General features: G+C 35.2%; 1 protein-coding gene across 16 annotated transcripts in view; it reads right to left on the bottom strand.

The window, feature by feature from the left end:
* The window catches only part of LOC104150264 (uncharacterized protein KIAA0825), a 261,819-nt gene that overhangs the window by 146,266 nt on the left and 90,122 nt on the right, over positions 1–25,431 (bottom strand). For all 16 annotated transcript variants that reach the window (XM_068928990.1, XM_068928999.1, XM_068928995.1 and 13 more), the window contains 4 exons: positions 22,897–23,087; positions 19,178–19,360; positions 12,420–12,524; positions 5,715–5,854 (listed from right to left, as the gene is read on the bottom strand). In XM_068928990.1, the coding sequence (XP_068785091.1) occupies positions 5,715–5,854; positions 12,420–12,524; positions 19,178–19,360; positions 22,897–23,087 (619 nt within the window). The remainder of the gene's footprint in view (positions 1–5,714; positions 5,855–12,419; positions 12,525–19,177; positions 19,361–22,896; positions 23,088–25,431) is intronic.

Here is a 25,431-nt window from a genome sequence, read left to right as displayed (position 1 = left end):
TTTCGTTTTAGTAGTATTTCTATAAACATGCATATGTATGTATCCTAGGTACCTGTTAAAGAAAATTTGCTGTTTGTTATTTCCATAGACCATAACATTCCATATGCAGAGAGGATGCCATACTAAATACATGTCATTGTTATTAATAATAAAAACAGCAATAATACATCTCTTTATGAGAAAATCAGGTATTTTGAAAATTTTGCAATTAACAGTTATGCTTTAACCGGTCATGATGAAACAATCTTCCTATGACAAAATAACGCATATAATCTCTTTGGATGGTGCTATATATTAAAAACATATCTTTAAAGAGGTAGCATTACAAGCGTAATTTATCCATATTTCTTTCCTACTGACAGAAATACCTGCCAGTAACTTGCTAACATTATCTCACTGATTCAGCTCTTACCTGCTACCAGGCTGATCATGAAATGAATCTCACCAAATTTAGAGAATTTTCTATTATTGACTCTAGACTCCTCCCTCCCTAGTGTATCCTTAAAACAGAGGGCAAGCTATAAACAGTTATGCTGTCTTTTTTGACCAAAAAATTCAAATTTCTACAGGCTGTTTCAGTTAGGAACAGAAACTGATGATGCAACATGTTATTTCTGATGCAGTTCTTTTATTTGCAAAGAACACAGAACTTTTGTTTTCTTGGTAATTTAAATAACAGTAACCAATGAGAACATAAAGAATGGAAAAAATATATATTTTTATTGCTTATAGGCCCAAACCTCTTTAAGCAGCTTCTTCGGGCTATGTTTTCAGTGCTTCTTCTGTCATTGGCTTTTTTTCTATTCTTTTTCTATTACTGTTCTGGTAGATCATTTTACTTGTCTCTCATAGAGACAAACCTCTCCAGTGCAATCATTCTCCAGTCAGCCTTGACAGCTAGAATCTATTGCAACTTTGAAAATGACTTCATTCTGGCAGAAAGTCTATTATTTTAGTTTTTGATTCCAAAGTGGAATTTAAGATCATATTACTTCTATCTTGAATGAAATGCAGATCTTAATCCCACTCATTTCAATTTAGTAAAATCCAAACTATAACCACCCTGTATTAGCTGCCACCAGTGAACCCACTGAATCCTAAACTTGTGACAAATAAAAAAACCCAACACAAGACAGAAGGAAATATGTAAAAAAAACTTTAGATCATTTGACCTTAATTATTAGCATATCAGCAAACTATTACTCTGTGTATACATTACTAATTCCAAACTATTTTACTCTCATTCAACCTCCTTTAGAATTTTTTTCTCCCTGAACTATTTCTTTTCAACCATCTGGGAAGAAGCTTCCATTAACGAATCCCTGGGTTAACTGCTTCTGTGAAATCTGTCTACCTGGGTCAAATAGAAAAATCATCACTATCATAATCCCTCCAGCTTTGGTTTTAATGGGTAATACACTGAAATCCTGTCATTCTGATAGCCAAAATGTGATGGGGCAATACTGAATTTAGTCCTATGGCCACAGTATGTTCTTTGTATTACTCCATTTATTGGGATCAATACCGAACAGGTCACCCTCTTAAAGTGCATTCAGTTCACAGCTCTCCTGTATGAAGAGGTTCCTAACAGAACTAACTAGGCCTCATAATTTATCAGAGACTATCTTCACATTTCATCAAGACAAAGTATGTGATTTTTTATCAGGGCTCAATTAAAGTCCAAACAGAAATTCCCATTTAATACTTGAAAAAAATCCATAAAAACTGTTTACTCTTTTCTTTAGCTCATCACTGGCAAGTCATTAAAAGGAACAGGATATCTGACTAAGGTCCCTTTGCCATTGTTCTTCCAGCTAGAACTATGACATTCCAGTACATCCTTCTACCATTTTACCTCATTGGTTATGCAAGTACAGTATAAACAAAAGTTTTGATCAGACTAGTATTTTGAGGAGAACCCATTTGCCTGCAAAATCATTTCTCACGATTTTCAGCTATCATGATACAGTTTGATATCATGAAGAAGCTATGAAAACTTTCAGGTGTTCTAGAGTCTGCTCTCGCAAGCCTATATTTAGCCTCATCCTGGATGATCCAGAAACATCTGGAAGAGAGAACCATCTCTTCTTAAGCATGTAAACTCCTCTAAGAAATTAATTTTTTTCTCTTCAAATGAAGACAGTGCTGCAGATTAACAGCCCAAATTTTGTCTCAACAAAAAACGTGCATGATCACATTTCCCCAAAATTGTCTGCCTAAACCATGGGACTAGCACTTTTTCCAGCTGCTCGGCAGGTTGTGTCTCAGGATTCCTGAATCCAAGGAGTTATTACAAGGAAGCACAAAAATAATTTTTAAAGTTTTTAAATTGTTCTACGCATTTAACCAATGCTGGAAGTTCTTTATGGAGACAATAGTTTATCTAGAGAATATACATTTTCTTCTGTAATAACTCACCACTGTCACTGAAAGTTCTGCCTGAGTCATAAGCAAGGTCAACTTGTAAAGTTATCACCTCGTACTCTTACACTAGGCAAGTTATAAAAAAATCAGTGCCATTCACCTTAAGATGCTATGGCAGGTAAAGAGCTGCTCACAAGAGGTAGAGAATTGAAGTGAACAAAAAGATTTCTCTCTTTCCACACAATATATTACAAAGTTGTTTCTCTTGGCAGAAACTGGTTTACAGAAGCACAGTCTTAAAAAACTCTTCACAGCTATTAGTGTCTAGGGAGTTGGTTGGTACCGCACTGCATGATTTTTCTTTCTTAAGGCAAATTCCCTCCCCCAAGTGATTATGCGTGCCCTTTTTGAAACACCTCGCATTTCTTTGGGTTCAGTTTCATACTGGCAGCCTTAAACTTATCACAGAACACTTGCAAATGTCACTATCATCTTGTTTCAAAGTTTTAGCAAGGACTAGGATATAATCGACATGTAACTATACAGGCTATTTGATAGCCTCTTCCATTAGTCTCTCAAATATGCATTGTGCAAGCCAAAAATATTAGGTTAAATTGTCAAAGACCTTGTCCAGCTGTGAAAGCAATTTATTTCCAGTCTACTTCCACATGACAGTATTCACTTTTAAAGGTGAACGTAGAAAATGAAGTTAAATATCTGCAGCAACTCGAGTCTCATGTATTCATTGTAACAAATAAGAATTCTTTAAAAGGGCTTCATTTTCTATTATCCACAATGAATCTGGTGCTGTCATCTCTTCTTCTTAAACAAAAGTATGCCTGAGGACTAAGGACTGATTGAAGGCCTTGGATGCACCTTGTTGATGATTTCTCAGTGACCTGCTTCTTATCTACTATTGGTAAATGGTGAGGTGGTTGATAGGTTCCCCTTGGTATTGATCCTGTGTTGCCCCAGTGTAGTTCAGTACAGCTATGACTTTTTGCTTTACTATGTGAAGAATAGTTCCTGGCTCCTGGAAAAAGACTCTCAAATGAGAAGCCATAGATTGTTCTGCTGGCACGTCGCACATTTAGAGCAAGTCTGGCAGAAATGCTCTTTCACTTTTCCCTTTTCTAAATCAGCATCTGCTGGATTCAATAATTCATATTATGCAAGAACAATTTTCTCTACTCCTCTATTATTTGTTGCTTGTCAGAATAATCCATTTCTGTTTCATATCCATGGGTGATAAAGTGATTCTGATAAAAATGTCCCCCAAGAAAACTGTAAAACTGTTTATTTTGTCAGAAAGTTTACACACACAGTATTAGCTACCTTCATTAATTTTCCCCACAGAGGCAAAACAAAGGTTGTAGATCCTTCACTTACGAAGGAATATGTCTTATAAGAAAATTAATAAATGTTGGACCTATAGAACACAAGTCTGGGCATTTATTGCACTGTAATTAACTATACCTATATTATGTAATTCAATATACCTAGGTTATCTAGACTTCTAGTTTAAGTTACAGAGGTCTGATATGCAAACCCAGTTTTCCAACTTTTCTTTAAAGGTGCGTTTTCCCCAGTTGCTTTACTCACTTGATATAAATAAGTGGTTCAGTTTTGGCTCATCTGTTTTATGACTTATATTAATATGTTTGCTCTAATAATTTTATATTTAAGGAGAGTTTTACTTTTTCTGTACATTTCATACACCATATTGCACATAAATTGACAAAAGTCCAAATCTTGCCACCTCCCTGTGCAGACTTAGATAAAAACTTTGAGGTGAGAGGTATGTCCAAATATTGTCACTTAAGCTTTGGGTCTTTTCTGCTCCTCAACTGGAAAGACAGACTTCTTAAGTATTTGTGATGTTTTGTCCTTGTTAACTTCAATTTTATAATGTTATTTTTGTGTGTTCAATCTCTTCAAACTACCAGCGTTTACTTGAACTACTTCTCTTACTTTCTCTACTGTTAACAACTTACAACGTTCATAAAATAAACCTGTATCTCAAAAAATATAATGAATCGATTTACAATAACCTTTTGTTTAATAAATATATGCTATAGAACTAGCCTTACTACACTCATGGCAAGTTCATGATTAGTCTTCATCTTCACCATTACTATCTATTCCTTGGGTGCATTTCTATTAAAAATATTTCAAGTTCCACAGTATCCCTTAAAGGGTTTTTCTTTGGTCTTAATTTCAAATTCAGCTTAATTGGTACTAGATTAACCTTTAGATAATTTTTTTAGTTTTCCTTCACAATTATGAGCATAAAGAAACTGAAATTTTAATGATAGCTTATATTTACAGACATGGAGTTTTCATAGCTTCATCAAATATGATCAACTTCTCATAGCACTTAGTTCTAATAAAGCAAGTGCAGTCCTAAAAATGCTCTTTCTCCTGACACAGCTTTGTCAATCCCAACAGTACTCCCTACTATGATGGGAAAAATTCCTTGTTTCCAACATTCAACATGAGACCATGTGTCCTGCCGAACAAAGCAACCCAAAATTGTCATTTCTGTTACTAAGGTATGGCTTATTAGCGCAACCTTTCTTGTACTACTATATAAGAAAGCTCACATTATCAAAAATATTTTGGCTTGTCTAGCACAAGTAAAGCTGCGTATAAGCGACAGTGTTTGATAAATGTGTCGTATTGATCTATATACTTTTTTATATCATTTAAAGTTTTATTTTCTACAAAATGAATGATGTAAAGAATACAATTATTTTACCATTAGCTAATCAATCCTATCAAAATGAATCTGGAAGACAGTTCATTGGAAGTTTTAACTTTTTATATAAAGTGAAAGTTTATTCATATCAATATTGTAGCTACATTAACACCATCTCTGTAAACAGCGTAATTTCTAACTCAAAGTAGCATATATTTCCCTAAAGCTCAAGAGGTTGGTCAGTCAACAGATTAATACATTCTGTCACTTTATCCTTGTGATTATTTAAGCAGCTAGTAACATTCAATACTGGATAACACTAGGGTAAGAATATGATCCTGATCAAACATTTGTCAGTCTTTGTAAAAGATGACATGTATTAGAATAGGTAAGTGAATGAATGCAGTGCAGCTCTCAATAAGATGCATGCCAGAAATTGAAGCAATGTTGTACCCCTGACAAACATTAGACCACTTTACAGTGACAGAAATGAATTATTTAATATTATGTGGACCTAATAGTTTGTTTGATAAGTAGTGAGGATTCCTTTGCTGAAGAAAGATAGAAACTGAGACTCTCATTCAATATTGCTACAAAATTATGTCAAATAGGTGATTATACCATTCCAAGAATAAGCAGTATCAATACTCACTTGAACTCCTCAGTAAAATTCTCACTAGGAGACAATCATGATGTAGCAAAGCTTCCAAAAGCAAGTTCAAATTACAGTGTGGTTGGGATAACAGCAGTTTCAGCTGACCCTGGGCTGCCATTTCTCTGGCTGATGAAGTCCTTTCAAAATGTAAGATAAAGACAGAATAATGTACTTAATTTATCTATGAAATTAATATCCTTAAAGTGCAGATGTAATGCTAACTCCCTTAAATGTCAATTCCTCCCAGATTACTCTGAGAATGCTTTCATGCTTGCTTACTTTAAGGCAGCTCAGGGAAGGAATCACATTTAATCTTAACTAGCTAAAAGCAAATTAACATTTGGTAGTCTGCCAAAGTTATAATTGATACAAAGTAACCTCACTTACATCTTTCATAGAGCCATGTACAGTCTTGTTCTATGAGGTAAAAAAGGGGTTTTCTGTGCCTGAATAAATTTGAGGATACTATTTTTTAGTTCACTGTTACATTAATTGTTTAGTAAGAGCTCTGATATGTCCTAAATGAAGTATATGAAGCTGATAAATAACAAAATAGGGAGAATTCTCAAAGGGGCTACAAGAATCCACATGAGGTTGAAGAATTTTTACATGTCCTGAAAAATCTGCCTGAAATACTAGATTTGTTGGGACACTGCTTTGCCTGCAGTGAGACATGAGAAAGCATAGTACAAACCCATTAGTTTCTGAAGAAATAGTTCTGTTTGCTGTTTCCATGTTTCGCAAAAGTTCAGGTTTCCAAACATAAATATTCCAGGGCTTCCTCTGAGCTCAGCCAATTATTCAAGACCAGCAGTGGGATTCAAAGTGGAATAATTAAAATGATATAGGTTTTTATTTCAATTTTACCATCTTTTCTGAGCTCAGTAAGAAGCCGCTTTGGGACTGGAGTTCTTATCCCTGCCCCTCCTTCCTGCTCTTCTGCCCCTGAGGGAACAGAACATCTGGAAAGCTCCACATCCCACCCAGCTGCTCCTCTCATTGCGTTTTTGCCATCTCATATGCCCTCTACCCATTTCTTGGACAACTCCTGGGACCAAAAAGGGTGCAGAATCCCACAGGTTCCCTTTCTGCAGGGAACTACACATGGTAAGTCTGTTGCTGATGGCAAAGTGGAGACTGTCAGTTCCTCTGTCCCCCACAGTATCCCGCTCCTACCACATGCTCTTCTGCAAGATGTTTATCACTTTCATGCTTGTTAAGCAGAAGATCTGCAAGCTGTGTTGATGTTAATGTATGTTTCTTCCAGCCCACTAACACAGAGGGGAGTCAGTCTCATATCAAAGCAGTGAGAGAAAAAAAAAAAAGGAGTCATTAAAGAATGGTCTAAGAAAGTGTAGTCTTTTCCCCTGGGGCTGGAAACCTTTTCTTCATATTCAATTTTAACCGGCTAATCAAATGGACTTCTAAAATCAGGTTTTTAGACTCTGTCTGCAAGGATTCTGCAAAGAAAAGTGGAGAAATTTCCCCCTGTGATGGGGGATGATTTTTCCACTATAATTTTCCCAAAGGCCACATGAGGACAGGTCATCTTTCTCTCCCATTATTAATACCTCCATGTCACACCTTTGAGAGGGAGCAGGGAAGGATGAAAGAAATGCCCTTGGTAAAATGGGTTGGCATTGCTCTTCCTTCTGTTACCACTCAGAATGTGGTAAGAATTCTGGCATTGCTTTGGGAATAAGATAAAGAACCAGAATATCCTTCGCAATTTGACTTTCATTCCGCAGGTATTACTTCTACAGAAAAAATACCGACTATTCCTCAGAATAGAGAGGAAATCTTCAGCTTTTTCTAAAGGTTCTTGTATTTGAATTTTCCAGCTGAGATGAAAAAATGGCACCATAGACAAATAACTCCTTAATCAATAAAAGAATCAATGACAAATGTTTTAGCTTGTCTTGAAAAGTAGACTTCTTTATACAAAAGTTTACCAATAGTAATTTCGAAAGGCAAATCTCTGACTAAAACTTAGTTATTTGTGTTTGGATATTTGAATACAATTTTTTCCAACTGCCAACTACTAATTTTATTATAGAAGGTTATAGCAGTGAAGCTGTAAATTAATGATGTGTTCTAAAGCTTGCTAAAATGATCCATAAAAACATACTTTCCCTCAAAATTAAATGTTTTCCTGATGTGAAATTTTGCAAATGAATTTTTTTTTATGGATGTTGTATTTATTATTTTATTTTTCTTGAGACTTCTTTAATAAGGAGTTTTCAAAATTGCCTTGTAGGTAGATTTTTTTCCTTGAAAGCCTAATTCTTCATTACCAACTGACATACACTTTTATATTTATATAAGATTTTGAGGGTTCTTAAATTAAATTTCTCTCGATGTTTAGCCATTATATTTATTCATTTGGCTACAAGTTTATGCAACAATAGTTGCCAATATTGAAAGTTTATGCACTGCATATGTAAACTTTATGCACATAAATTTTACATGCTTCAGTGTAAAAACTACATATGCACTGACGCATAAACTATACAGGCATAAACTTTATCTGCCAGTGCACACATAACACCTTCAGTATCAGTTAAAGCCTCCTTCATCAGGAGATGCATTTTCCTGTCAGACTAGAGAAGGATTTATATGCCTCTGCACATAAACGTTATGTGCCATTTATATGCAGCCACTGGAACAGAACTAAAATGGGTTCATGCAGTTGTTTTAACAGAAGGAAACTTCTCTGTTATGTTCCACATTTCTAGGACCGTTTGACTCTGCCAAGTGTGCCACAACCTGCCTCTGCTTGTACGTATGCAAAAAAACGAACAAATAAACAAACAAAACCAAAACTGCACAAAAGCTTTGCTGTTCCATTAAGGTTACTACCTAGATAGTATACCTAATACAAACCTACAACTCCTGGAAATGAAAATGTCACCTGACATACTCCTCTTGTTTAGTCCTTCACATATATATTTCCATTACCAAAAAAACCGGTATGCCATACATCCTGCAGGGCAACCTTGAGGCAACTTAAGAATATCAAACTTCTACAACTTCATTTCCCTGCAGCACCTTTACATTACGCTATTATGCCAAAATGTCACAGTTAAGATCATAATAGGTGTGTTAATAGAGGAGGAGTTTACACACCTTGGTATTTGGGATTGTAATAGTGAGGTGAGTGGAAAACTCACGCATATCTTAGTGTGATAATCCCTGATAATGTAGCAATGTCTCAACATGTATGAGCATGTATTAGATTCTAATAATATTTATGAAAAAACGTACATAGGTATACATTTAAGTCTTGATAGAATTTGCAGCCAAAATAACTTTTCCGTATTTAAAATCTATATTACAATCAAACTTCCAATATTAACGCTTTACATTCTTAATGGCTTTTTTTTTATAGTCTATATGTTCAAGACTGGTTATAAATCTATAAACTCTAACAGATGTTAAGACTGAATTAGTAGTTAGCAATTGAAGTTTAAATTCAAACCGGTAATAGTATCAAGATCAATAGATTTAGTGATCTGGCGGAGATCAGACTCAACATTTGTCTATGTAACATTTGTAAACTCATTTCACTAATTCAGTTAAATTATATGAGCCCATTTCACTGTGTTTATCTTCTTCCTTGAATTCCGCATGTTCTCATGTCTAATAAGGTCATTCATGGCCTTCAAAATATAAGAAAAGGGATAAGTTTGGTCAATTAGATTAATGAAGGATAATATTTGAAATGACTTTAGAAATAAGTGCCATTTTTAGAATATTTGAGTTGAAATGAAACTCGTCTGTCAGTGACCAGATGGGAACTTATCATGTTGTAATATACACCAGTTCTTGGCTCTTTAAGCCTCCTGCAAATTGAAATGTACAATGGTGTGACTCACTCAGAGGAAAAATAAAATATAGCAGACATTCCCTACAGCCATGAAGCTAGCACCAATAAATGCACTGAGAAGTTTTGCAACGTGCATATGGAGAGGCATATGTTCTCTCATCCTTGTAGCTCAGTACTAGTGAAAATAAGACTAGCCTCATAAAAAGTGACAAAAGGTGAAGTACATATAAATATCACGCATATAAACGTTCAGCTTTGTATAGCAGGAGAAAAAAGCAGAGCTCTAATTTTCAAAAGGTATGATTATAAACCTCAAATAAAGCAAAGAATGAATCAAAGCAACCACTAAACAAATCTAAACATAAATTATAACCAGTAATTGCTTAGCTTAATAAGCAAATCTTTATTTTACCTAGTATCCAAGATTAAAAAAAAAATAAATAAAATGATAAATTCAACATTTTATAACGCAAATAAAAGTTAATTCTCATTCATTTTGAACAATAGTGACAAAGATGTTTAAGCCAAATAGATAAAACAGACTGTAGCTTTATCCAGGCACTAGAAGTAAAGTCGCAAAACAGGTTACATATTAAATTTGTAACTAAAATCATTTCAGAGACTAGCAAAAGTGTATCTTGAAATATCAAGGAAAACCTACAAGGTTAAAAAGAGCAAAAACAAAATAGTTACAGTGAGTTAGTGTCTTCACAATCAATTTACAAATTAGGCACCCCCAGCTAGGACCTTTACAAAGGTATGTGCTTTCAATTTTGTTATGAACAGTGACTACAAATACGTTTTTATTAAGTATAAAAGTAAAAACATAAAATGATCTAGGAAGAATTAGGATCCTCTGATGGAATAGTTTTCTGCAATACTTAAAAATAACCTTTCTTCCTAATATTCTAAATGCAATACTTGAAAAAAGAAAAGCTTCCTTAACATAAAGATACAGTGTAAAACACTGATAAATTGTGACACCTCAGAATATGTCCCTCAAGTTACATCACTTCTTTAATACACATAGTCTTTCACTGATTTTTCTGACCAGCTAAAAGTTATGTTGTTAAAAGAGGATATTAAATATTTTACTAACATAGTTCACTCATCATCATCAGGCCAGTACACATGGCTTTATATAAATATATATGGAATGCATTGCACAGGCACACTAGCTGTATTACATCTGGGATGTGCTTTCTCATTTATTTCACTTTTTCCCATATAAATTTGATAATGAAGTCACCTCTTTGGTGGTCAGGAAGAGATGTATTTTCTCATCTTCCTTCCATCCAGTGAAAATAACTCAGTCCTAAATAGTATCGGAATAGCTTCTGCTATTTATTTGAGACAAAACTAACTGTCTAAACAGCATCCATAAAATCTTAATTCTACCTCAGAAAAGAATATTCAGTCAGTGACTGAAATGGTACCAGCATTTCCTTCACATACTTCTACACAGAGAGTACGTGTCAGGAAAGTCATCTTCCAAAACTCGTAATTCACAGCCTAATTTAAATTTTGAGTACTGACCTTGAACTGGGGAAATCAAAAAGTCCAAAAATTCTTGTCTTCTCTATTGTGAGTCCTCAGTGAAGCATAAATTTCCTAAGAAATAGCGTAGAACCCTTTCTAAGTGACTGTGCAGTCATTCCCCCTGTGATCTTCCCCTTTCTCCTGCCCTTTCTCTCTGCTCATGCCTAGCTTTATAAACTATCGATAAATTTAATTCAAATTTGATTGAGAGGTAGAGAACCCACAAACACGGGATCTTCTAAGCATGAGAAAAAAAAAATTTAAATTACTATTTCTAGCAGGGAAAAGGATGCTGTCTCGATTCAACAGTTATTCACTCTGTTTGGCGTTCCAGTTAACAGATCAGTGCAGACAAGACTGACTCGGTCACAGCATCTATTGCCTCTTGCTCAGGGGGTATCACAGGCGCTAGAGAAGGAGATAGTCGCATTGCTGACAAGAAACTGAGGTGAGGGCTGTGGAAAGGCAATAGAATGTTTTGTGTAGTAAGTGGTAAAATCATAAGGAATATATTATTGTGATGGGGATGACGATGGTAAGAGGTCACATCGGTCTTCAATTAGGTCACTCTCATACGATAAGGTATTGCTCTTAAACATACAAATACTTTTTCAGCAAACACAAAAACAGAACTCAAACTGTGCTTTTCATGAAAATGGAAAGTGAAAATCTCTCAGGAAATAACTTTTGGAGAGAAGGAGGAGGTGAAGGGGTTAGGAAAGGATCGACACTGGTGTGGGAGTGCTTCAGGTTCAAAATTAGAAAGGGAATGACAGCACAGCTGGTAGCATATGTCTCATATATAACTTGTCATTATATGCAGTGACACAGAAAGAGAAATTAAGCTTTTGCCTCTAATCATGCAGTAATCTGAAAAAATCAACTATGATCAAGATGCATATTTTCAAGGAGTTATTTATATATCAAACCTTTTTTTTTGAACGAGCAATCATAAACAGAAAGACTTACATTCTTTTTCTCCCCTTTAATTATAATTCTTTGAAAACTGCACCTGTGCTGAACTACGTTATTGTCAAGAGCTATGTATTCTTTAATTAAAACAAAAAAACCTTAAAGATAATTCAAATACCAAACATAATGAATATGCTGGCAAAAACACACAGTGCACTGCTTTCAACACGACCTTTCTTATAAATGCTTAAAGTCTAAAGATTAGGGAAATCTGCAATGAATTTCAAAAAATCCTTCTATATTGTTTTATCAGAATATTAATGAAACATTAATTCAGATACAGTATTTTCAAAATGTCATAACAGTATTTGATTGATATTGATTAGCTGGTCCTTCTCTTACAACAATCAACTTTAAATACTCACTTAAGTAAGGAAGAACAGGATGATGGTATGCAAGATAACCAGTGTAATGGATGACCAAAAATTTCTTTTGAAAAATCTTGAGAACCAGAACTGTTCAGAAATGCCCTGAAAAAAACAAATAATTCTGAAATAAATAGAAGACTGAAAATCCCTAAAGATCACCAGTATTAAATGTATGTGCATATACACATAATTGCAGTTATTGAGCAAATGTATTAAAAATGTAATTTCACATCTTACTTTCACTTTTTTGTAGCTTAGTTTCTAGCACTGTCAATGTACAGTTTAAGCACAGTTTTCTTCATCTATTTGTTCTTACACAGCATCTTCTCAAACTATGACCGACAATGCATTAAACAAGCAAGTAACTCTTCAAACACTTATTTCTATTGCCATTTTCTTTCTGCGTAATACTGGCATCACATTATCAATACTTTGGCCATAATCAAACTAAAACACCTTTTGAAATGATAATGGTTTACCTCTTACAAAATGCATGCAAGTAGACTTTGGATTAAACTGGAAAAAAAAATCGAACCAGAAGCCTTGGACCTCCTTTACTGGCTTGTGAGGGACAGAATGCTAGTTGAAATGCCTGCAGTTTCAAATATAAGGACTGATGAAGAATCAGATAAGCTAATATTAAGCCACTCCTCCATTACCTCTCCTTTCTGAAGGACGTGAGAGACAAAGATCAGGTAGAGTCCAAACAAATAATAATAAAAAATAATTATTGCCTCAATTAATTAATTATATTTACATACCTAATTAATGATTATATAATTCAATAAATAGATCTAATCATTGTTTAACAATAAAGAATAATAAATGCATTAATGTTTGTTACAATGCTGTAGCAACCATTAGGATTTAGTAACATAATAAGAATGGATGCCCCCTAGCCTATCCTCTTTTCACTCATTTACACCGAGTTCAATTCCAGCAGAAGGGATATGTCCATCTTCAACTGAAGCCCTTACGTCCATCCTCAATTAACTATAATGAATTAGCATTGCTTTTGAAGATTATTTTTCAACTTATTTGGTTATGAAATTTTCATCTTAATAACTTCACTCCCCTGAAGTTTGTTTCTTTATGCATCACTGTTGTGACTTTCTAAGTTACGTAAAGAAGGTAAATACCTTTAAAAATCCCATTTTCATAGAACCCATTTACAGTATTTTTGCTTCCTTTCTGGAGTGACTCATTAAAACTCAATTGTGACAAAGTACTCTTTCTATTATAAGAGTAGAAGAAAAATTTAAAGTACCTCAGGAAGAGATATGAGAATTCTCCCAGGACAGCAGAATCTTTATGGGACATAAAAAAAGCCCCTTCCATGACACAGAAACAGTGACAGTAGACCGATACACTTAAAACAGGAGATAGAATGGAAACTAACTGAAACACAGCCTTCAAAATTTCCTCACCTAAAATGGGAAATCTCCTCTTTCTTTATAGGGTGAATTATCATGACAGCATTTATGTTTTGTCATTTAATTATTTAAAATTATCTTTTAACTATTTTTCACTATTACACATATATAATTTGCAAGTGCAGTTACATGTCTATAAGGCCAGTCTGCCTATAAACCTCAAAAGAAAGAAGAAAGAAAATAACACCTCCTTCAACAAGAAAGAGGAGCACATAAGCTTCAATTTGAACTTCTCAAAAGATAGGGTGATTCTGTTGGAAATTGATTCTATTAGTCAAGTAAAATCAGTAGGAAAATCTACTTTTTTTTTTTTTTTTTTACTATTTACTTTAATATGATCTTGTGAACTTAAGAATAGAACTTAAGAATAGAAAATTAAAAATGAAGTTGAGATTATAATGTAGATAAGGAGTACTTAAACTGGAAAATAATTATTTTAAAGACAGTTGTTTCAACAGATTGAGAAGATTTAAGAAGAAATTATTTTGTTTCTCATCCTCTGAAATATTTTTCTTAATATAGCAAAGGAGGGAGTCAACTTCCTGCAAGAATGCACACTAGTACAAAAGCAGAATTATTTACATTTATGAAATTATACCTCCTAAATGGAAAGGATGATAGACAGGTTTGGGTAGTAATCTAATAACAAAAGACCACATCTTGTCTAATAGTGTTTTAGAGACTTCTGGGCTGGAATGGTTTCTTAGCGGTCTCTTAATGACAAGCACAAGGCAGACTTTTGGGCTCAGAACAAGATCTCTATGCAAATTTTGAAACTGACATGTAGATAATGTGATAGTTTTCAAGCTTGTTTAAATATAAGAACAACTGAAAATATTATAAAAAAATGAAGTGTCTAATGATAATACAAAATCCTTGCTGTCAGCTGTTCTCAGTGTCCTCTGCTGGCTATTGAATTCTTGCCAGGAAATAAAGAAAACCCAACTCTGTGCCAGACAGTTTAATTCAACTACTCTTCTGACAGAAGTATAATAATAGCTAGTAGAAAATTTGTTTTGACTACAGGATATGTTAAAGCAGCTGCCTATAGTCTCAAAGCAGAGGAGAGCATCTGTGAAAGCATTTAATACCACAGCAAGATTCCAAGTTACAGTAGTTTTATTCTTCTGTAGAGTATGACAAGGTGAGAATTGATCTTGTAAGCCTCAGTGCAGGTGTGAAATAATGAGATGCCAACAAGATGCATCCTAATGGTATCTCCTTGTAGACTTTGGAGAATTCAGCTCTATGTAGGGAAGTACTATGACTAATAAGCAACTTCATGAGATATAACTCTCACACATCCAAATTAAAAGTAGCATTTTGAATTGTTAAAATTCAATGACAGCTACTTTTACCCAAAGTGGACAACCAATAGAACAGAAAACTGGAGTCTCTAAATTCTTCTCTTATTATTTGTCATTGACCTAATCTGCTGGTTTTGAGAAAGTAAGATACTCCACTTCATAATACATAATCATATAAAGTAAGGCAGCTACATCTTTTTATAAGCTTCACTAACAGAAAGATTGGCATCTCTTACTCAGCACAAAAGACTAAAGCATATAGACAAAGCATAAACAGAATAAACCTACTCCAACTCGAACAACCCTCAACATGCTGCAGAAGAGGGTCTCTGCTATAAAGTCTTAAACGAGACTGTTGTAATGCATATTGCCAGCCTGCTTGTACTTATTAACTTCATTCTGCAAGAAAAGTAATGAATAAGCAGTGTTCAATTCACCTACAAAAACCATAAGCAGTTTTGGAGCCGTTAGACCCACTGCCCAAACCCCAGATACATGAACCGACTAACTGACAACAAGCTAGGTAGTGAATAAGACTGTACGATGACGAGAAACCCCGAGGAAGGAAAGCCACCTTTTTTCAGAGATTTGGGCCAGCAGCAAGAACATAGTGACATCTGGTAGTTTTGGGGAACACACTCTAGAGACCAATGCTGTTCAACAGCTTTGGGCAAACGCAGACTGACAGAATGCACACTTAGCGTATTTGCGTATGACACTAAACTTGGGTGGGGGGGGGGGGGAAACTAGTTAACACAGCACGTAGTAGCACTTCAAACAAAAGATGATTGAGCCAATAAAAAACTCATGGGGTTCAGTGAAGCAAAACACAAAATTTTACTCTAGCATCAGAATAGTAATAGCCTAGCCTGGGAACTGACTGTCTGAGTACCAACCCTGCAGAAAAGAACCTGAGTCTTATGGTGGACACCATGCTGAATATGAGTCAACAGTGTATTCTCATTATAAATAATACAAACCACATACTGGGATGCATTAGGAGTGGTATTACAAGCAAACTAAAGATAATTCTCTTCAGCTACTTTGCACCGGTTAAGTCTCACCCAGAATATTTTGTGCAGGTATTTGGCCTCCAGCTCTAGAGATGTCAAGAAACTGGAAAGGGTTCAGCAGAGAGCTACCAGCATGGCTTGACCCTAGACCACATGATCTGTGACAACAGGTTGAAGGAGCCTAGAGAGTCATCTAATGGCAGCCTACAGTTACTTAAAGGGTAATTACAAAAACAAGAGAGCCAAACTTTTCTCAGTGGTGGCAAGTGGCAACAGCAAGATAGCAAGAGGCAACAGCCACAGATAGCAGCTACAAAGGTTCAAACTGGATATGGGGAAAAACTTTTCACTAAGGTAGTGCAGCAGTGGAACAGGTTGCCTGGAGAGGTTATAAAATATCATTTCCTAGAGGTTTGCAAAAGTCAGCTACACAAAGTCATGGCTGACGTAATCTACTATTGGTGACTGTCCTGCTCTGAGCAGGAGGTTGGACAAGATGACATCCAGTAGCTCTTTCCAGCTAAAATTTCTGTTGTGCTAAAGTTACGTCAGGAAGGCCAAAGAAGGGTGGAGGAAAATGAAGCCTGAAAACCAGTGAGGACCAAAAATCTGTAACCAAGATTCAAAGGTGAATTTAAGAGCAGATCCAAGCAGAATTGTCATAAGAAACGAAACTAAGTGATAATAGAATGGACAAGGTTTGGGAGGAGAAAGTTTATCCTGAATCAGTTTATTTTAAGGTAACTATATTATTACTTTTTCGGAACGCCTACTATTTTATTGCATTTGAGCAATATAATAAAGAATCTTAAATAACTTTAATTCCATAGAAGTAATAGTTAATCCAGTAACTCTAGTAAGTTGGAAATGAGCCAATCCTATTATTAGAAAACTCCTGGAAAACAATGTTCTGTCATTACTGCTTTTATGATTACACAAAACTTTCTTGAACAGTCTAAGGATTAATTTAAATCTAGCCCCTGCAGGGAAATATTTTAGTACTAAAAGACAGTGCAATAAATTTAATAGAAAAATCATTACTTCACTTACAGTTAATTTTACCAAAGTTTTTGAAGACATAGAGCTGATTTAATAGATGAAAATTTTGATTATACAGCTGTGATTAAAGAGAACTTAAAATCATGCATAACCTCTGATTCGGTTATTGATAGATTAGATTCTTCACGTGATGAACTATGCGCATCTCAGTAACCAAGGAACCTACGAGTGTTACCAGTTGGATGTAGTCATTCAAGAAACTACAAACGCTTCTTTTCTTTGTAATCTGGACTATAATTAGCAGGTTAGGTTATCTGACAAATATTACTGTAACAAAATATAGAATATAGAAGAATTGTTTTGATCTGCAGTCTCACGAGGTTTTGAAAACAAGTGCTGAATACACAGTTCATAAAAAGTCTCTCTTAACTTACACAAAACCATGCATAATCTCTAACAATGCTTTTCAGTATTATTTCTGTAAATATATGACAAAATATGATATTTCTTATTTTCACCTTCTCCAAAATCTGGCAGCTTTGTTTGTGATTTGCAAAGGACTTTGTAATAAATCACATGAGCTGCTGCATCCTGTGCATGTTAAATTTTTGATTTCTAGAAAACTAAATGACTATACTGAAATGTATATGCCTAAATATGAAATCTATATGATCAAACAGCTAATCTGTAACATTTTATATAATTTAAAAAATATATTGTCTCACTCTTCATTGGGACTTTGTGCTGGAACTCAGTGAATTTTCAAGTTAGTACACGTTTTTTTAACACCCTAAGTATAGGGAAATCTGTAAACAACATGGATTAGTGGAGAAGGCAGAATGGCTAAGAGGAATAGATCATGCTACATATGAATTTTAGGCCACCATTCGATGGGTTTTCATAACTGAAAGGTGATACGATGAAACTGAATAGCAGAAGCAGTTACAGATACTACAGTATGGTGGTACCACATTGCTGCCTCCATTATTTTTGCCATGGCAGGACTACCTAATGTGTTCATGAATCACCTCCTTAATCGCTATGGTTTTCAACCTTGTTTTGAGCTTGAGTTGCACAAGACCACTCATCCAGTTACAATCCACTTTTAAATTTTCTTCAGAGCCCTTTAACTTTAAAATTAACCTGCATATGATAAAAATATTTTGGTTAAAGAAGCTTAAATACAGGAGTTCTCCAACCTTCTCTTTGTACTACTAGTGCTACTTAAAATATTCTTATTTAGAATAATCAAATAAAGGGCAGGCTAACAAGATTTAGCTTTTTGATTTTTTTTTAATTTGTGATCTTGCTTTGTATTGTCTCTTACAGAAAAAATTATAGCTGAGTTTTTAGCACCGAAGACAATAGTAAGACTCAGACCTAACTTCAGTGCAAGTAACATTCCTTTTTTGCTTGCACTTTGACTTCTGAAGACATACTTTTCACTTTAAATATATATTTAAGATACACTGAGGGATGTCAATCTCCTACTGAGGGATATCAATCTCCTATTGGTCATGTCACCAGATAATCACTTGAGTAAATCATTTTAAAATGCCAGTACTTCTAAAATTATTATGGGATGACAGCAGAATTTCTAAACTACCTTGAAGCTGCAGGTAGATAAACCTGGGGTAGTAAAAACATGAAAAAAAAATTTAATGGTATGAGTGATTGGGTCCTGGAAAACTTTACCAAGATTTTGGTACCATAGTATGTAAACATTTTCTACATCAGATAAGAACATGTACCTAATAAAATGTGTTCTAATTCAATAGCAAGTTGAAAATCTAGGACAGTAATTATTAATGGAATTCTACTGCTTTTGTTACTTAGGAAATCCCCAGTGATGAGTTCAAGGTCCAAATCAAGAAATACTCAAAGGTTATCAAAATGCATCCACACCATGCACTGCATTTGTATTTCATTTCTATCCTGTAGATCTACCCATGTAAGCTCAAAACCAATTTTATCCCAGATTGAATGTTCAGTTCATACTCAACTCATACAAATTCTTCAGTGGTGAAGTTAAAATAGCTAGCACGGAGAGCAGAGTGTTGCAGTGGCTATGTATTTTATAGATCTTGAGATCTCTGTCTTCATGTGGATTCAGAAACTCCTCTATTGAACTGCAAACTGACCAGAGCATATTTTCAGTGGACATCAAAATTGCTGCAATATCAATTCTGCAGGAAAGAAAAAGTGAAAATAATATTACTTATGACATGAGGATTGTGATAAATTTTGGTTAAACAGAGCTTTCGTCTGACAACATAAAATAACTAGTTCATAGCACGGACTTAGAATTTCATATTCCATGAGTGGGTACTGCATGAATTCTGAACCCCCTATATAGGGAAAACACAGCTCCTCCACAGTGCTGAAACTTGTCAACAAAAGACTTGTTAAATGTGATAATTCCTCTTCAAAAGGACAATGCCACCAGACAGTAACAATTTACCTTCCAAATTACAACTAAACCAAATAAAATTTAGTTTTCTTTATGATAAAATATATAATTAGAGCGCACATACTGTTTTCAGGTCCTACTGCAAGAAAAAAAAATAATGACAAGTGTGGTGACCCAACTGGCCAGTATTGTGCTTAGTGAACATATATGCTATGATTTATTTACCTGTAATTGTTATGATTTTGGTTTGACACCTAATTGAGAGGGGATAAAGGCGGGAGTTCTCAATCACCAACTTAGGTTTAAAAATGAGTGGTGGGACAGTACCACGTGGGCCCCAGTGGCGCCAGCACTGGGATTCTAGAAAGTTCTCCTCCCAAGCACTCCAGCTTGAGTCTCTGAGATCCACTATCCTCTATGGAGAGGTTGAGGAGTCTTCTTCTCTGGAGATATTCAAAACCCAGCTGGATGCAATTCTGTGCAATGTGCTCTAGATGACCCTGCCTGAGCAGGAGGGTTGGACTGGATGACCTCCAGAGGTCCCTTCCAACCTTGGCCATTCTGTGATTCTGTAATCAGACAGGGCACTTTTCAGCGCTCATGAAGCAACGCTGTCACTAAGCCAGCTGAAGAGCGCCACTGCACTGCCAAGATAAGCTGCGGGACAGCCGCCACCGGCAGCGCAGGAGCAAGACCATCGGCACCACCCTTGAGCCCCAGGAAGCAGAATGCTGTTTCCAGCGCATGCTCCACAGAAGCCACCAGAAAACCGGTGGTAAGATTTGGTCGTGGCCGCTTGTCCTTATTGACAGGCCTTTACTCACCCTTAAGGGTTTACCAGTTGGTGCCCTCTGGCGGTTCCATTTCACTGGCGCCAGACACAAGCTTTGCTAGCTTGACCTGTCCCTGAGAGGCGCGCTGTGGGCGGCTGGGTCCGGCAGCTCTTCTTCCCTCCCTCAGGGGGGTGTGATATAGCCAGCCTCAAGGCGCTGACCTCCGCCTTGTGAGGGTAGGCAGTGACTCGCCCCTCCCGTTTCCCTCCTCCCTTTCAAACCACGTGGGGTGCCTCCCCTTCTGGGTAGGGGGTAATAAGGTTTACTGGAATTGGTTGCATATGCACTGTAACATCAGGGTACCATAATGACTTGCTGTATATCTCTGTGACTACTTTGTTATTGTGGAATATTGTCTCCTTTTCTTACAGGATAAAATAGTGTATTGTATATAATAGGATAAGAAATTGTATTGTTGTTACATAGGATAACAACATATAATAGTATTTGCATTGTTATTACGTTGTTTACTTGTTATTAAAACATTTAAACTTAACAGGGCATGTGAATTCCTTTCTAGTTAACTACGATCTCACCTGCCACCTATGAACTGCCAGCTGTAGGACCCTTCAAGGGAGCAAATATATATACAGGTTCTATACCTGGTATACAGGTGACTATATAGGTACTAATGACTTTTACGTTGTGCTGTCATCGCACCTGTGAGGGGACCTCCTCTCCTGGCATGCAACAAGTGAACTAATTCTTCAGTTTGCAAAATTTTGCAGGTATTCAAATAACTGCTAAGGAAGATCACATGATCATATGATATGATTACTGACTCAGTAGTCAGATAACCTCTTGATATTGGCTCATGGGCCATTGGCCTGAACAATATCAAAGAAACAAACTACATTAACAACAAAATCTCGCAAGAGTATGCTGACATACAATAGGTGGGGAACAGGAGAATAACACAAAATACCTAGTTTTCCAGAGATGCAACAGGTGTGAAGAAGAACTTAAAAAAGCACCTAAGTGCCTAGCTTTCTAAGTGTGCCTATATCACCATCTGCATTTTTAAGAAGCTTATTTTGGAAAATCTAGGCAAATGCACATAGAGAGACTTCTAATCTGATATTATACATCTCTAATACTTCAAGAACCATTGGAAGAAAAGAAATCCTTAAAGTACAGTATTACAAAAAATGTAACCCTTCTGTGATGAAAATATTGAATAATAATCAAAATTGTTTTTTCATTCTTTGAGGTGTGCATGACTAGATAAATCAGTTCACTTAGTAACAACCTCAAGAATTACCATATCAAATAAAACAACTTATCTACAAAAAGAAAACTATTTTTTTCTTTTTCAGTATTTTGAAGCAGATTCATACAGAACTGACCAATACTACATTTAAGAAATAGTGTATCAGGGTATACTCTTCCTATTTCAGGGGATTTTTCAGAAAATTTCTATGAAAGAATCTTTCACATCAGTGAAAGGTAACTATACCCTTCTGAAATCAGATAGGATTTAGTCTATGAACATGTAGCAACACTACTCAGGAAACAATCTTATTTGTACCTAAAGATATAGAAGGACCTAAACACTAAGAATTAGTGCAGGATTAAGCACAGAAACAGGTACTTTGACACCAAGAAGAAAACTTTGGGTTTTATTCTCACCTATTTCAAGACTGTGAACTTGGACAAATTACTTAACCCCTCTATGGCACGGTTTTCCTCTCCATAATATAAAACTCATGAAGGCAGTACATAACTCCTAGCTCATTAATCACATAGTACATCTCTTCTGAATATATTCAACCTCTTATAGATGACAGGCTCTCAAGTGTCTCACTCCCATGGCACCACGGACTATGTCACTTTCAAAATCTAAGAGGAGGATCATATTCATATACTAAAGAAATATACTAAATGAACAGGACAAGAAATGCACCAATTTCTTCAGTCAAGCAAGACACTGCCTAGAAAGAGAAAGGAGAGAGGATAAGCTTTCACATGGAGACACCTGCTTTAGTGTTTCTTAAGGAGAGCTCCTACTCTGGCAAAACATAAGAACCCCAACACGGAGATGACTCAACTTCAGATTTCCTAAAACAACAGGGAAAAGAAGAACCTCTTCCTGCTCCCTCCTTCTGAGCCACTGGCTTCATTTGGGCAAAGCTTGTATGTGACTTAGGAGCTCCTTAACTTGAAAAGGCGTTTTTCCTACGAAAATCCAAATTCTACTGGAATAAATGGAATTTTCTTCATGAATCAATGGTGTGATTTCCAATCCCTATGCTGTCAATTCTGGACAATTTCACAAAGGAGTTCTTTGATCACTCTCTGGCTTAGTATATGGCCACCAGATATACTTAAATATACCAAGGAGATTGAATTAAAATTATCCTCAAAATATATAAATGCTGTGTTCATGAACATTTAAATTTGAACTAAAGCAGTGTATAACAAAAAATTGAGATCACTCATTTTATCCATAAAAAGTACGCATGAAATATGCAACCATTACCTGATCTGTGGAGTTCTCTTGTAACTGGGACAGGCCTGAGAATATCTGGAGGACAGCACAGCCAAACATTTCTCCAGTACTTCTGTAAGAATCTCCTGGGCTAACTTGGGAGGTAGAATAGTCCATAGATCATGATGAAGAGCACAGCAGAAGTAATGCCACATCTGGACAGAGAATGAACATCTTTCCCCCTAGCAAAACCACCACACATTAAATAGAAATACACCTTCCAAAACGTCATTTTAGTTCCAGTGAGTCTAATTCATTCAATCTGAAAGGAAATAGCTGAAAAATTTCAGGCACATCATGACCAAAAAATGGTCCTTGACAAGATGTGAAACATTTTTATTAACAAAGAAACACATGTTCCATTTCAGTTACAAAACTAGTGTTCTGCCACAAAACCAAACCGCAGATATTTGACCTCTTATATCCTTAATTAACCTAGTCTAAAAACTATACTGTTTTAGGTCTAGTTTAAAAGCACATACAGTATTTTTAGTCACTAGATAGCCAGATGAATTTAATATATTGGCCTCTTCATCCTCAATAAAAAATAATTATTTAAATTACTTAAACACGTATATTTCCCCAAATTCATAACTGTTACACATAGCAATGATTATGTATGATGGGGATGCAATAACAGCAGAAAAAACAACCACCGAACAGTTAAGCTAATAATATAAATCCAGAATTTTTCAGTAAGACGGTTTTTCATCTGATAATGGCATTTCACTGAAACAAAACATTTTCTGGGAAGGAATCAATACCGGTATTACTATTTAATTAGCTATACAGAGTAGAACCACCTCAAGACACAAATGCAAAACAGTCAAAATCACAGTGGTCAATATACTAATATATCTAAGAAGTACATGCTTTAAGTCATGTTTAAATATTTCAGCTAAAACCTGTTCAGGAAATAATACTAGGGTGAAACTGAATCACAACAAAGACTTCACCTCCCACATTCCAATTGTGCTGAGAAATATTTAAACAATTTATTGATATTTTAGCATTACCCAATATATAAAACAATCCTATGATTTTTAAAACACTGAATGAGTTTGACAGACATTCTTCTGTAAACAAAATAACCTGACTTCCTTTTAACCACATCACATTAGCAGGTTATTGGAAGCTGTCATTATTCAGTATTTCTCTGCCACAATACTTGAAGCGTATTTTGTATTACAATTGGTACGTTATGACAAAGTACTGTAGTACCTGACCTGCAACCACTGCGCTAGTCATTAAATCTATGACTGATGTATGTATTTGCATTTTTAACACTCTCATTTTGGGAAAAAAAAGAAAAGCAAATAATCAAGAAATACTTTTTTTTCAAGTTTCAGTAATATAGAAGAGGAAAATGTAATAAAGACAAGTTTCACAGGAAAATCATATGCCTAATTATCTTTGTTCATACAACTAAAAACATCTTACAACTGCTTTAAACATATTCTAACTTCTTAACAGGACACAATAAATCACTCCTGACATTTAGCACAATTAAACACTTGACAAGTGTTTCCACATAGATAAAATAGAATAGTTTCATACTGACCAAAAATGGATCAGGCTATACAAAAAACAGATTAAAATAAATCCCCATTTTTCTAATCTTAATAAACAAAATATTATTGCAGTGTATACTGAAACATTATCATAACAACGTAGAAGTTGCCTCTGTGAGTCTCTGTACATAACTCAAAAGATTATACATTTCTACAACTGTAGGTTTCTTTGATATATTAGCACTAGAGTTGAGATACACTCTGGTAGATCTTTACCCCGAAAACCCCCCAAACCCTAGCCTAGAGATACTTTTATTAACAATTCCCTTTGTCTGCAAAAATGTATCTGCTCTTGCAGAATAAATGTATCAGGTATAAAATAATTAGTTTGCATTCCTTAATGGAAACTAATTCATTTTGGTCATATCTTTAACTGACAACAAATAAATTTAAAAATTTGCAAAAACATGTAAACTTAACAACCAGAAATATATTTCTAAATGAAATTTCTAATGTAGAATATTTATTTTTTTAGGCAATAGAATGTTGGCAGGTTTTACTTATTAACCATGTAGCTATAAATACAAATTATTTCATTTTATCACTTTATTTAATTTTAAACAGTAAATTGAATCATACCCCTTTTCTAACACTGTTGCCACTGTTGCAGAAGCAACAGAGTTTCCATGAAGATTTATATAGGATTCGTTCCCCTTTTCTGACCTGTTTTTCTATTTGTTGCCATTTCTAGACAATTCTACTGGTAAACATCTGCTATTTTTGCAGGCTTCATACAATACAAACAGATGTGAGCTTTTATTTAGCTTATATATCAGGAAACAAGCAGCTGGGCTTTATTACATAAGCCACTCACTATTATCTTTGAACAGACAATTCTTTATTCTTTGACTATTAGAAAACATAAGTTCCTAAAACTACAGCAGATGTCTGCTACACTAAAAGCTTGATTTGAAAATGTAACCTAGAGAGCTGGCCCAGTGGCACAGTGGGTGTT

Source organism: Struthio camelus, chromosome Z (assembly GCF_040807025.1).
Source record: "Struthio camelus isolate bStrCam1 chromosome Z, bStrCam1.hap1, whole genome shotgun sequence".
In the NCBI taxonomy this organism is placed as follows: domain Eukaryota; kingdom Metazoa; phylum Chordata; class Aves; order Struthioniformes; family Struthionidae; genus Struthio; species Struthio camelus.
Note: the sequence above shows the minus strand (reverse complement) of the source record. Positions and strands in the feature narration are given on the sequence as shown.